Genomic DNA, 13194 nt, shown 5'->3' with positions numbered 1-13194 from the left:
TCATATGTCTGTTTCAGGCGGGGCTACATGGCTTCTCCCTCTCTGACTCCACCTTTTTCTTCCTAGCATTCAGTTGAGTTTTCCCTACCTAATTTCTGCTCTATCAACAGGCCAAGGCAGTTTTTTTTATTCACCAATGGTAATCACAGCATACAGAGGGGAATCCCACATCACACCCTTCCTTCTAAAGCAAGTCAGCTTTAATTATAGTCACATACCAGATTACACAACAATATTTGAAGAGTATATTCTTAGATTTCTAGTTCTGACCAGAAAAAAAAAAATTGCTGGTTTGGGTTTTATTTCTAGAAGCATGTACTCTTTCTCTGATTTCCAATTTATTAGGCTTGTATTATTCCTACTATGATACACCATTCCTTATTTTACATTGCATTATGTATTCTATGAGTTTTCTACTAATTATTTTAGTTTGCCTAAATACTTGAAGAAAACCTTCAATGTTATCTATGGCTATAAAAACTGCTTGACACCCAGAAGTCTTAAAAAAAACTCAAAGATGAAGAGCATTACAATTTGAACAATTTGGACATTACAATTTGAACAATCCTTTTACGTTATTTCATGCCAGTTCAGAGACACAAGCTCTACATTCTAGGCTCAGTCCAGAGTGAGTCCTCATTGATAGGAATTCTGCCTTTGTTTTCGTTGAGGCTGTTGGGGGAGGATTAACTTTTTGTCATTATGCTACCTGTCAAGAGGAAACCTCATTGAGCAATGTGAATGAGTTGTTTGCCTAGTAATGTGCCGGTCTGATTACTACAGGATCCCAGAGAAAAGTATGAAAATCATTCAAAAGGTCTTGTATCACCTTTGTCCTTAGTTTGCTAACATAAAAACCACTTACCTGTACTCCAAGGCAGTATTGTTTCCTTACAATAAAAGATATCTCAGTACCTCAAGAGATAATATCAAAGTGTGAAATCTTCTTTCTGTGACCACACACCCTGGTGGGCTCCCTGTGGACACTTCCTATAATCCTACTCTGGTGAGGAAGAACTCAAAAGTGAAGCAGAGACAAAGACGATCAGACAGCATCCATATGATGAATCTGGGTACAGGGTATGAACAGCCCAGAAACTACATTCTCATCTATGCCCCGAGCTCGCCTGGGCAGCCAACAAAAGAGACAATTGCTCATGGTTGAGTCTGTCTAAGAAAGAGTCGTTTTCTATTTAAGACATGGATTTTTGGAGTGGGGAATATGAAAATTCATAGCTCTTAGGCTCATAGCGTTTATTTCCAAACTAAGGTCTGATCTCCCAGTAGTGTTAATGTTCTGAACAATACGCTGATTTCATTGGACAGAGAAACCTCTGCCATAAATATCTCTTTATATTTTTTTCAAATTGGTTGCCTGATTAAGTAACAAATTTTCTTTTGTTGATAATGAAAGTTACATCTTGAAACTGTAAGAAGAATACATGATCTGGCTTAATATTATACATCATAACCTATCAGCACTCTGAACATAAACACAAGAAGTTCACCTGTTCTTAAAACACAAGAGAGCAATGCAAGATTTTTGACCAACACAGAGAATCCATGGAAAGTCATACAATGATTTCAAAGGCAAAGAGATGTAGGTTTCAATCCTAGAACTGATATTCTTAAACAAGAATGTTGGATAAATTTATGTTATCACATAGAACTGTTCATCAGCAAATGGATCACTAATGTATCCCTTTGTGATGAAACTCTAGCTTATGCCAACACTCAAGTACCTAACACAGAGTAAGGTTCCAACCACTGACTAGGAGCTGGAAAGTTCCGGGAAGATATGTGAGAACATTTAGAGTCTTGGAGCCCATCCCTGTGTTTAGGATTCTGTTGTGAGCTCACCTGGACAGAGGGGATGAGTACAGAATTAATCCATTTTTATACCTTGGCTAAGGCAGCTGTGTAGTATTTCCCCACCTTCTTTAGTACATCACCAACAAAAGTAGGAAGATTAAGGGACAGAAAGCCTGTCACTCTGTGAGGCTGTGGTGAGCTGGCACAGAAGTACACAGCAGAGTCCTCCAGCTGTAAGGCGCTCATGTTCATCTCAGAGTGATAGTCACGGAACTGCTGGACTGAGAATCGGTTGGGGATGTTTCCTTTTGCTCTCTCTGTTTTTTCAAAATGCTGAATGAGGAACTTCAGTTCCTGTCCCAGAGTCTGCTGGTACCAGCCCACAGTGTCATGTCCAGAGATGGGAATACATTTGAGATTGGACCTTCCTCCCTTTATTTTGATTATGTGTCTTGGAGACTGGATGACCCTGGGACTTGCTGAACCTGGGGAGGCAGGAGACAGGAGTGAGCATCTCGAGAAAGAGTGCATGGGTGCAGCAGTAGAGGAGCTCAGGAGCAGTCCCCCCAGAGCTCAGGACTCACTTGTTCCCAGGAGAAAGACAGTGACACAGCAGAGCAGGCTGGGGCCCCAGGCAGAGCCAGGGAGGGCAGTGCCCCACATCCTTCTCCTCAGCATGCTGCTCTCCCTGGTGAGAGCAGGAGTCAGCTCCTCCTTTCAGCTCATTGCCTGTGATGTCAGGTTCTGAGGTCAGTGATCTTGTTGGCTCCCACAGGCCCTCTCTGTACCCTTAGGCATACTCTGCCAGCTCAGCCCTCCCCCTTTAGGGTCAGTCTGCTCATTGAAAAGGAAGATGGTTATGCTGAATAAATATTGCCTGAGGTAGCAAGAGAAGAATGAAGGGAATTTCTTTTTTAAAAAACAAACAAACAACACTCTCCCCCCAGCAACAAAACCACAAAGGACTAAACTCTAAATATTTTCAGACTAGTCATTAGATATCAGCTGTCTTGGGAAGGGGCTAAATGTGAGGAAAAACGGCTTTGGTTATCAGGAATACCTACAGGACAGGATTGCAGAGGCTGAGAATGGAAAAACATCTGAGCAGCTGAAAAACAAAGCAGTCTAAGGAAGAGAAAGCTGAGAAGAGTAGATTTTTAAACTATAGTTGTAGACAGCTAATTTACCTTTGAAGAAATTTAAATATTAAAATTTTGCTTTATAATCCCTGTTTGCTATTTGACCATTTGAGTATTGTCTGCTTGCTTATACCTTGTTCTCATTTTCTTTGTTTTTCCTGATGATTATCCTCTTCAAATTCATTAATCCTTTCTTCTTGAGCATCCATTCTCTTGCTACTAACAGCCAGGTATTTTTTAATCTTAATCTTATTTTATTTCAATCTTAATTTTGATCTAGAGTCTTGATTTGGAACTTTGCACATCTCCCTCATTTCTATGAACCTGTTAAGGCATGTCCTGCAGCTACACTGTTTAGTGTCATTGTCAGCCAATTTGTCAGAAATAAGTTGTTTTCTAGTGATTGATTTTTTTCACCTAGTGATGATCCTATTTTCTTCCCTCTTTGCAAAGCTGTAATCTTCTATTAGGTGCCAAACTGTATATTTTATGTTTGACAGTGGTAGATGCTGTGGTTTACTGATAAGTACACTCAAAGCATTATTTTGCAATGTGCTTAAGTCACTGAGAAAGAGGAATCAGGGAAACTACTATCACATCACCTTTGGTCTTTGTAAGCTTTGGCAAAGGTGATCTATAAAACATAGAGACAGACACAACTTAAAAATCCATAAAGTGATGTAAAAAATGTACTATTTTAATGCAATGAAGTATTGAAATAAGTCAAGTTCATATACACATTGAAAGGGTATCAAAATTTATATGAAGTAAAAGAAATGATACACAAACAGAAAGAGATTATAACTAGAAATTTTGACTTCTGAAAGTAGAAAAGGAAGACTAGTCATTTCTTAAAGGGTTAATATAGGAAAATGCATTGGGACATTCGCAGTGATGATGTTTCTACAACACAGTGACTATGTATAAAATACCAGGGGGTGATTGTGGTGGTTTGAATGTTATTGCTCCCTGCCATATAGGCTCATAGGAAGTGGCACTATTAAGCAGTGTGGCTTTTATTGGAGTAAGTAGGCCCTTGTTAGAGGAAGTACGACACTGTGGGAGTGTGTATTGAGGTCTACTTTCCTCAGTGTTACACTCAGTTCACTTCCTATTACCATGGGATCAACGTGTAGCAAGCACCATGTCTGACTGTGTGTCACTATGTAGTCAGCACTATGACAATAATGGATTAAACCTCTTAAAATGTAAGTTACCCCAATTAATTGCTGTTCCTTGATAAGTCTTGCTATGGTCATGATGTCTCTTCACAGCAATATAAATGCTAAGTCAGTTACAAATATAAAAACAGTGACTGGGTTCAAAAAGTAACTATCCATTATGCTACTTTGGTTTCTTCTTATGATCTGTAGATGCTTGAGTCAAAAACAATTATGGGAAAAAATTTTTCTCCCAGATTCCCCTGCTAGACAAAACACAGATTCTCCAAAAAGCTTTTGCCTGGGAGTTCAGCCAACCAGGAAAAATTAAGTTATCACAAGAGGAGACACTGGAGGCCCATACCATGGCCAGACAGACTTCGCAGGTCTAATGTCACCCGTAAGGATATTTTTATCATCTCCCAAAGAGTCTGTTCTTTCCCAGCCTTCCTTCCTCACCCTGGAAAGAGGGAATAGAAGTTTCTAGACCAGTAGGTGGCTAGATATTGGTTTCCTTTTCCTCGCATGTCCCTAGGAATGCAGTGAACTTGCGTACCTTTTCACCTGCTCATTTTTAATTTGTTTCACAGACACAATGCAGAGAGTAGGGAAATAAACTCCTTGTACAGCTGTCTACATGTAATTTTATGTTGCCAAGTATTTTATCCTTAAGAAGTAAAAATCAGAGAACATACACAAAAAGACAACACTGAATTAAAGTTCATATTAATAGCTCAGTCCTCCATGGAGGTGCTCAAAGTGAAAGAAACCAAGTAATCCAGAAATATTAGTAACTAACATAAATTAGACTTGTTAGAAAGCATCCCATAGAGTGTTTTCTGATGTGGCTGTAATTTTCTTCTGTAGTATAACACAGCTCCTAGTAGTCCACAGCTCTGTTTTGTAATTCTTTTTTTTTAAAATTTATTTCTTTATTAATTAATTAAAGATTTCTGTCTCTTCCCCACCGCTGCCTCCCCTTTCCCTCCCCCTCCCCCAATGAAGTCCTTCTCCCTCGTCAGCCCAAAGAGCAATCAGGGTTCCCTGCCCTGTGGGAAGTCCAAGGACCACCCACCTCCATCCAGGTCTAGTAAGGTGAGCATCCAAACTGCCTAGGCTCCCACAAAACCAATAGGTTCAGTAGGATCAAAAACCCATTGCCATTGTTCTTGGGGTCTCAGTAGTCCTCATTGTCCACTATGTTCAGTGAGACCTGTTTTAACCCAGGCTTTTTCAGACCCAGGCCAGCTGGCCTTGGTGAGTTCCCAATAGGACATCCCCATTGACTCAGTGTGTGGGTGCACCCCTCGCGGTCCTGAGTTCCTTGCTCATGCTCTCTCTCCTGGTGCTCCTGATTTGGACCTTGAGATTTCAGTCTGGTGCTCCAATGTGGGTCTCTGTCTCTGTCTCCTTTCATTGCCTGATGAAGGTTAATGTTCAGGAGGATGCCTATATGTTTTTCTTTGGGTTCTCCTTCTTATTAAGCTTCTCTAAGATCATGAATTATAGGCTCAGTGTTCTTTATTTATGGCTAGAAACCAAATATGAGTGAGTACATCCCATGTTCCTCTTTTTGGGTCTGGCTTACCTCACTCAGGATAGTGTTTTCTATTTCCATCCATTTGCCTGCAAACTTCAAGAAGTCCTTGTTTTTTACTGCTGAGTAGTACTCTAATATGTATATATTCCATACTTTCTTCATCCATTCTTCATTTGAAGGGCATCTAGGTTGTTTCCAGGTTCTGGCTATTACAAACAATGCTGCTATGAACATAGTAGAGCATATACTTTTGTTGTATGATAAGGCCTCTCTTGGGTATGAAATATTCCTATCCAGTAAGTTTGAATTTAAGTCTCATCACTTCAGGTGCTGAATATTTATTTCTGAATAAAAGTGAAAAAGTGTTAATGTGGTAATTACTATTTAGTCTTCTGTGATTTGAAAATTTAGGTGGAGTATTTATTTATTAGGTTATCTTTATTACAAAATATTCTTTTTTATTTTGGATAGCAATTATATTAGGCAAGGTTGGCTCCATTGCAAAGCAAAATAGTGCTTATTTGGTTTAGATGAGAAGTATTTCTCCAAAAATTTACATACTAAAGACTTAGTTGTCTACATTGTGTTCAGAGAAAGAACTTTAAGACATATTAGCTCATGAAGATTTTGAACTCATGAATGGTTAATTGTGGTTTATATTAGAAAGGACATTGAGTGATGGAGACAACTTCTGAAAGCAGCATCTCACAGGAGGATATAGCTCACCAGAGGCATGGCATGCAATTAAAAGAACTTTCTTCTCTTCTCTTTTCTTTGCTTCTCTTCCTTCTTGGCTGACATGAGACCAAAAGCTCGGTTCTGACATATTCTTTCTACCATGTTGTTCTGCTACACTACAGGCCCCAAACCATGAGATCCAAATAATCACAGACCAAAACCTTTAAACCACTGAGCCCAAATCCGAATTATACCTGATGGAGGAAGGTCATTGGTTAATTAAATAAAGAAACTGCTTGCCCTGATAGGTTAGAACATAGGTGGGAGGAGTAAACAGAACAGAATGCTGGGAGGAAGAGGAAGTGAGGTAAGACTCCTCAGACAGACTCCATAGCTCCTCTCAGAGACACATGCGATGAATCTCCAACCCAGGATGGACGTAGGCTAGAATCTTCCCAGTAAGCGCACCTTGGTGTGCTTACACGCATTATTAGAAATGGGCTAAATTAATATGTGAGAATTAGCCAGTAAGGGCTAAAGCTAATGGGCCAAGCAGTGTTTAAATGAATACAGTTTGTGTGTTGTTATTTCGGGCATAAGCTAGCAAGGTGGCCGGGGTGCTGGGGACGCAGCCCCGCCGCTCTTAATTACAATAAAATAGTGCCCAACGAGGTTGGTTGACTCAACATTGCAAACGAGACTTTGGGTGATTGCCCCGGTAGTCAGTTGTCTCTGTCAACTGTTGCACATTTTGGATATATCTCGTTTGTTAAGTAATATTTATTCCCTTCTCAGATCTTTGACGAAGTTGAAGATTATATAATTGTAGTTACTCGCTACATTATTTAGACTCCTTGAGATAGAATGTTTCGCAAAACTTTTGATTCTCAATATTGTTTGTTGTATTTATTATTTGTTATTATTGTATATAGTTGTATTTGGTTTAGTTCTGTCTTATTTAGACAAAAAGGGGAGATGTAGGGATAAGTCCCGCCTCTTAGGGGGCGTGTTCGCCTTGGGCTAATGTTAGCGTATAAATTTGGTGAGCGTGCTCCCAGATGCTGCTTCTGCTTTCCTGGTCTCCGTGGGAATGGTGGTTCTGTAAGGCTATTTCTCCATTAAAGCTGTATATATTTTTACAATCTGTCTGCATTCGCTTACACCATTACATATTCCTCCTTCCTTTATTTTCTCAGACCAGTCATGATGTCAAAAATGTGACTATATGTCATGAATCTCCAAACACAATGTTGACTCAGTTTTAATGCCCACTCTGTAAAATGCAGTGTGGCATTAGCAGCTTCATGCAGCTTTCTAAACAATTAACACCAATTGAGCAAAGTTACTGACATATTGTAACAGGAGAATCTGATACTTTCATTTGCAAATTCATCAAGATATAGGAAAAGAATAAAAGATCCTGAAATCTGGTATGATAATTCCTCCAGCATTTTTGGCAATTTAATCCTTCTGAGAGAGGAAGAGTTTGTCTTCCCTGGGATGAGTTCTATATTAGTTAGGGTTTCTATCACTGTGAAGAGGCACCATGAACACAGTAACTCTTAAAAAGAAAAAAAAAAAAAAGAAAAAAAAAACATTTAATTGCGTTGGCTTACATTTTCAGAGGTTTAGTCCATTATCATCATGGTACAACATGGTGGCATGCAGGCAGACATCGTGATGGCTACATCTTGATACAAAGGCAACAGGAAATGAATTGAGTATCACACTGAGTTAAGGTTGAACATAGGAGACGTTAAAACCCATCCATACAGTGACACACTTCCTCCAGTAAGGCTACAGTTACTTCAACAAAGCCACACCTCCAAGCATTAATGCCACTCCCTATGTACTGAAGGGGGGTCATTTACATTCAAATTGCAGCATTCGACTCCCTGGTCCCCATAAGCCTGTGAATATGTCATAATTCAAAATATATGCAGTTCAACTTCCAAAATCCCTATAATCTATCACAGTCTTAATAATGTTTAAAAATCTAAAGTTCAAAGTCAGTCCTAAGATTCATGCAATTTCTTCACTCTAGTCCCCTATAAAATCAAAATCAAAAACTCAGGTCACATACTTCCAACACACAATGATACAGGATATACATTACTGTTACAAAACAAAGGGAAAAGAGAATAGTGAGGAAGTCTTAGATTTGAGCAAGACTGAAAACCAGCTGAGCAAAGTCCAAATATTGCCTCTCCATATCTGATATCAAAGCACTTTTAGAACTCTAACTTTTTTCACAATGAGAGATAGTCCCTTAAGGTCACATCTACTTCAACAACAACAACAACTCCTAATAGTACAACTCCCTATGAACTTATAGGGGAAATTACATTCAAACTACCACAGACTCTTACATGGTTAACCAATCACAGGCAGGCATTCCTAAAAGTATAAATATTAGAGACATTAAATAGATTCAGCAGGTTGAATTAATTTATTGAAGCATACCACACAAAAAGCAAACAAAAAATAATAATTAAAAAATATGAGGATATGAATTTGAAAGAGGAGATAATCATGTGAGAAACTAGAGGGAGAAGGAGGGAAGAAATAATGTAATTAAATTAAAATCTTTAAAAAATGAAAGGAAAATCATCCAACCAGAAAGATATTTTCATGGGAAGAAGAGATCCAGAACAAAAGGGAAAACTGTGTCTTCAGTCTAGGAGGAATGTACTAGAAGAACATCTCTAGGGTTGAAAACTGCACAGTGCACATGAGGAAATAATGGAATGTAGTCATGTTCAGCTGGAGAGAAAGAACCTATGGAGGCTGCATAAAGGTTGATAATAGAGTAAAGACAATGATATAAGACCTTATGGGCTATTTGCTACTGACCTATGGAGCAAACACAGCCTGGTTAGAGATTATATAAGAGATTCAGTTGGATGGCAGAGTGGCTGACGAGTTCACTGAAGGTACAGGGAGGGAGATGGTGGCTATGACTTTATCAAATGGGTCATAAGAAACTACATTTAAGGATTCGTTTTCAGCTGGGCTAGGATTGGTAGCACAGGCATTCAATCCTAGCACTAGGGAGGCAGAGGCAGGTGGATCTCTGCAAATTTCTGGCCAGCCTGGTCTACAATTTGAGTTCCAAGACTATTACATGGAGAAATTGTCACTAAAAAACAAAACAGAAAGATTTACCTTCCTCTCAGAAAGGGGAACAAGGGGTGGGGATGAGCCAAGCAGCGATTAAAAGCTGTTAGAGTAGACTTCAGTGAGGCTGAGACCCATGCTGAAATGTTCCAAGTTTGTCAGAGCTCATTGACTCCTACAGAGACAGGGACTTCCTGGGGCACACAGGCATTTTGACTTCCTAGTTTACTTTCTGTGCAGAGAGGAGGCAGCCACACACTGATGTGTATCACTGCTGGCACAGAAGTACACAGATGTCTGAGAAGGGGAAGTTTTCTCCAGAATGAGAGAGAAGGTCTCTGTCCTTGATCTGATGACATCGTACCCATCAGGGACATCTCCTTTCTCTGTGCTGCCAGCACCATACGAGTAATGGATGAGCCTCAGTCCATGACCCAGGTCCTGCCGATACCAGTACATGTTGTTGTGGTTATCCGTCTGGTGACAGCTTAGTTCCACCTTTCCTCCTGTTACTGTCACCTTGCTCCTTGGGCTTTGGGTGACTGCAGCCTCCATGTGTTCTGTAATAGAGGGGGACAGAGCCTGATGATGTCATCTTAGCTAAAAGACTTCTGAAATCTGTGTCCTGTCCAGCACTCACTTGCACACAGGAGACTCAAGGCCACACAGAAGAGCCTGAAGTTCATCTCAGAACCAAAGCAAGATCTGATGTCTTTCAGCCCTGTTTCTGGAAACTAGAGCTAAGGCTCTCAGTGACTTAGTGATGTCACTGTCTCCAACAAATGCTTGAATTGCAGAGTTAGCATGCCACACCCCCTCCTACAGAAACAAGTCAACTTTCAATTATAATCACATAGTTGGAATATGCAACAATATTTGTAATATATACTCACAAATTAACAGCACAGATGGGAAAAATTGAGTTTGTTTTGTATTTAAACATGCATGTAGTCTTTCCTTGGTTTTACCTAACATTAGGCTTATTTTATTTCTACTATGACACTATTCTGTACTTTGCATTGTTTTGATTTTTACTATTTCTATAATCTCTGTTGAGTTGTTGTGACATGCTGTATTTTATGAGGTTTCTACTAATTTTTTATTTGCCTGAACACTTGAAGATAAACCTTCAGTGCCATCTTTGGCTACAAGGACTTCTTAACACCAAGAAAGCTTTTAAAACATCAAAGTTGAGGTCATTACAATTTGAATAATTCTTACAAGCTATCATTTACCAATTCAGAGACATCAGCTCTACACTCTAGGCTAGACAGTGTGCTCTCTTTGACAAAATAAATCTCTTGTTTCAGGACATAATCTGAAGGGTCAGTGTAAGCTTTTCTCGCTGTGATTCCTGTCAAAAGAAAGTCTACTTCAGCAATGTGGGTGAGCTATTTGCCTCATAATGTGCAGGTTTGAGTTGTCTCAGTTCCCAGGAAAATGTAAGTACTTCATTCAAAAGTTCATGTCATAAGTTTCCTAACATGAAACACTAACCTTCATTCAAAGGCATCATAGGTTCCTTCCTAAGTAAAGCATAGCTCAGTTAATGACAACATAGATAATATCAAGGTATAAAACCTCCTTCTGTGGCCACACATCCTGGTGGGATCCTGATGGAGAGTTTGTATAATCCTACTCTGATGAGGAAGGTCTCAGAAACACAAGCAGAGACAATATGAAGAAGCTGGGGACAGAATCTGGCCATGCCAGAAAGTAAATGCTCAAAACAAGAAGAAAGTCAACTACCCATGGTTGAGTCTGTCCAAGAAAGAGACACTTTCTACTTTACTCTTGAATGTTTGGAGTGGGGAACATGGAATTTCAAAGCTCTTAGGCTCATTTCAGAAATAATATCTGATCTACCAGTAATGTCAGTCTGCTGAACAACAATACTCTGCTTTTGTTGGAGAGAGAAGCCTCTGTCATAAATATCTCTTCATATTACTTTTAAATTGATTGCTTGATTATTGAGTAACAAATTTTCTTTTGTTGAAAATGCAAACTTCATCTTGACACTATGACAATATAAACATTATCTAGCTTAATACTATTCATCAATAACATGTCAGCAGTCAATACATTCACACAAAGCTCAGCTGTTTATAACAAAAGAGACAGTGAGCTACTCAATTTTTTTTAGTCAAAATGGAAAACAGAAAATTTTAGAACTTTGACTTAGAATGCAAAGAGATAAAGGTTTCAATTCTTATGCTGATATTTTTAAACATGAAATTTTGGGAAATTCCATAAACTAATTATTTCTATTGTGTATAGAAATCTCCATCTACTAATGGATACACTAATGTATACCCTTGTCTTAAAGCATACAGTTTAAGCCCAATCCCAAGCATCCAGCACAGAGTACGATTCCTACCACTGGCTAGGAGCTGAGAGGTGCTAGCAGAGACAGAAAAACAACTGGGTATCTTGGAGCCTACCTCTGTGTTTAGAACTATCTGTGTGAGCCCAATGAGAGATTTATAAAGAGCTATAAATATTTCTTGGCATTGACGAAGGCTGTGAGGCATCTCCCCATCCCTCATTAGTATATCACCGACAGGGATAGAAAGGTTAAGGGACAGAAAGTCTGTGACTCTGTAAGGCTGTGATGAGCTGGCACAGAAGTACACAGCAGAGTCCTCCAGCTGCAAGGTGCTCATGTTCATCTCAGAGTGATAGTCACTGAACTGCTGGACTGAGAATCGGTTGGGTATATTTCCTTTCTCTCTCTCCATTTTTTCATAATGCTGAATGAGGAACTTCAGTTCCTTCCCCAGAGTCTGCTGGTACCAGCCTACACTGGCATGTCCAGAGATCGGAATACATTTGAGAATGGACCTTCCTCCCTTTGTTTTGATTATGTGTCTTGGAGATTGGACGACCCCGGGATTTGCTGAACCTGGAGAGGCAGGAGACAGGAGTGAGCATCTAGAGAAAGAGTGCATGGGTGCAGCAGCAGTAGAGGAGCTCAGGAGCAGTCCCCCCAGAGCTCAGGACTCACTTGTTCCCAGGAGAAAGACAGTGACACAGCAGAGCAGGCTGGGGCCCCAGGCAGAGCCAGGGAGGGCAGTGCCACACATCCTTCTCCTCAGCATGCTGCTCTCCCTGGTGAGAGCAGGAGTCAGCTCCTCCTTTCAGCTCATTGCCTGTGATGTCAGGTTCTGAGGTCAGTGATCTTGTTGACTCCTGTAGGCTTTCTGTACCCTTAGGCATAATCTGCTAGCTTAGCCCTCCCACTTTAGCCTTAGCCTGCTCAAGGGGAGGGGTGATATCTGTACTGAATAAACATGACTGGCTGTTAGGAAGTCCTTTTCATGATTTCTTCTTAGCTTTCTTCTTTTTATTATCTCCAAGGGGTTTTGGATGGCAAAGTCTACAGTTCATGGCTCCCTTTGTTGACACCCAGTGCGTGTGCAAAGATGACTGAACAGCTGTCCCCAACCCTATGGCTCTTGATACTGCACTGATTCCGGTTCCATAGCTTATACCTGAGCTCTGCCTGCTTCTATTGCCAGAGATCCCAGCAGCTCAATATATGGATCCGCAGTGCCCCCTAGTGACAAGCTGTGCAGTCACAGGGCTGTACCTCTCCCGGCTGTTGAGGCTTTGGGCTCTCAAAATCAGGCACCTGTGGTGGACTAGAAAACATCAGAGTTTTCCACTGTACATGTTGCTTACCAAAATCTCAAGTTGTGCCCGTGGTAATGAGAGATACATTCAAGGAATTTCAATTTTCAAAAATAAA

General features: G+C 40.1%; 3 gene segments (V, D, J or C); all 3 read right to left on the bottom strand.

The window, feature by feature from the left end:
• Positions 1 to 1187: 1187 nt before the first annotated feature.
• Positions 1188 to 2576, bottom strand: LOC126505191 (T cell receptor beta variable 13-like). The segment is given in 2 exon segments: positions 1188 to 2297; positions 2397 to 2576. Coding segments are annotated over 2 exon segments (495 nt in total).
• Positions 2577 to 7968: 5392 nt separating this feature from the next.
• Positions 7969 to 10310, bottom strand: LOC126505193 (T-cell receptor beta chain V region C5-like). The segment is given in 2 exon segments: positions 7969 to 10006; positions 10087 to 10310. Coding segments are annotated over 2 exon segments (381 nt in total).
• Positions 10311 to 11710: 1400 nt separating this feature from the next.
• Positions 11711 to 12646, bottom strand: LOC126505233 (T cell receptor beta variable 13-like). The segment is given in 2 exon segments: positions 11711 to 12348; positions 12451 to 12646. Coding segments are annotated over 2 exon segments (732 nt in total).
• Positions 12647 to 13194: the final 548 nt, after the last annotated feature.

The sequence above is a fragment of the Alexandromys fortis genome, unplaced genomic scaffold, assembly GCF_014885135.2.
Source record: "Alexandromys fortis isolate MF-2015 unplaced genomic scaffold, M_Fortis_MF-2015_v1.1 scaffold_57, whole genome shotgun sequence".
Lineage (NCBI taxonomy): Eukaryota > Metazoa > Chordata > Mammalia > Rodentia > Cricetidae > Alexandromys > Alexandromys fortis.
Note: the sequence above shows the minus strand (reverse complement) of the source record. Positions and strands in the feature narration are given on the sequence as shown.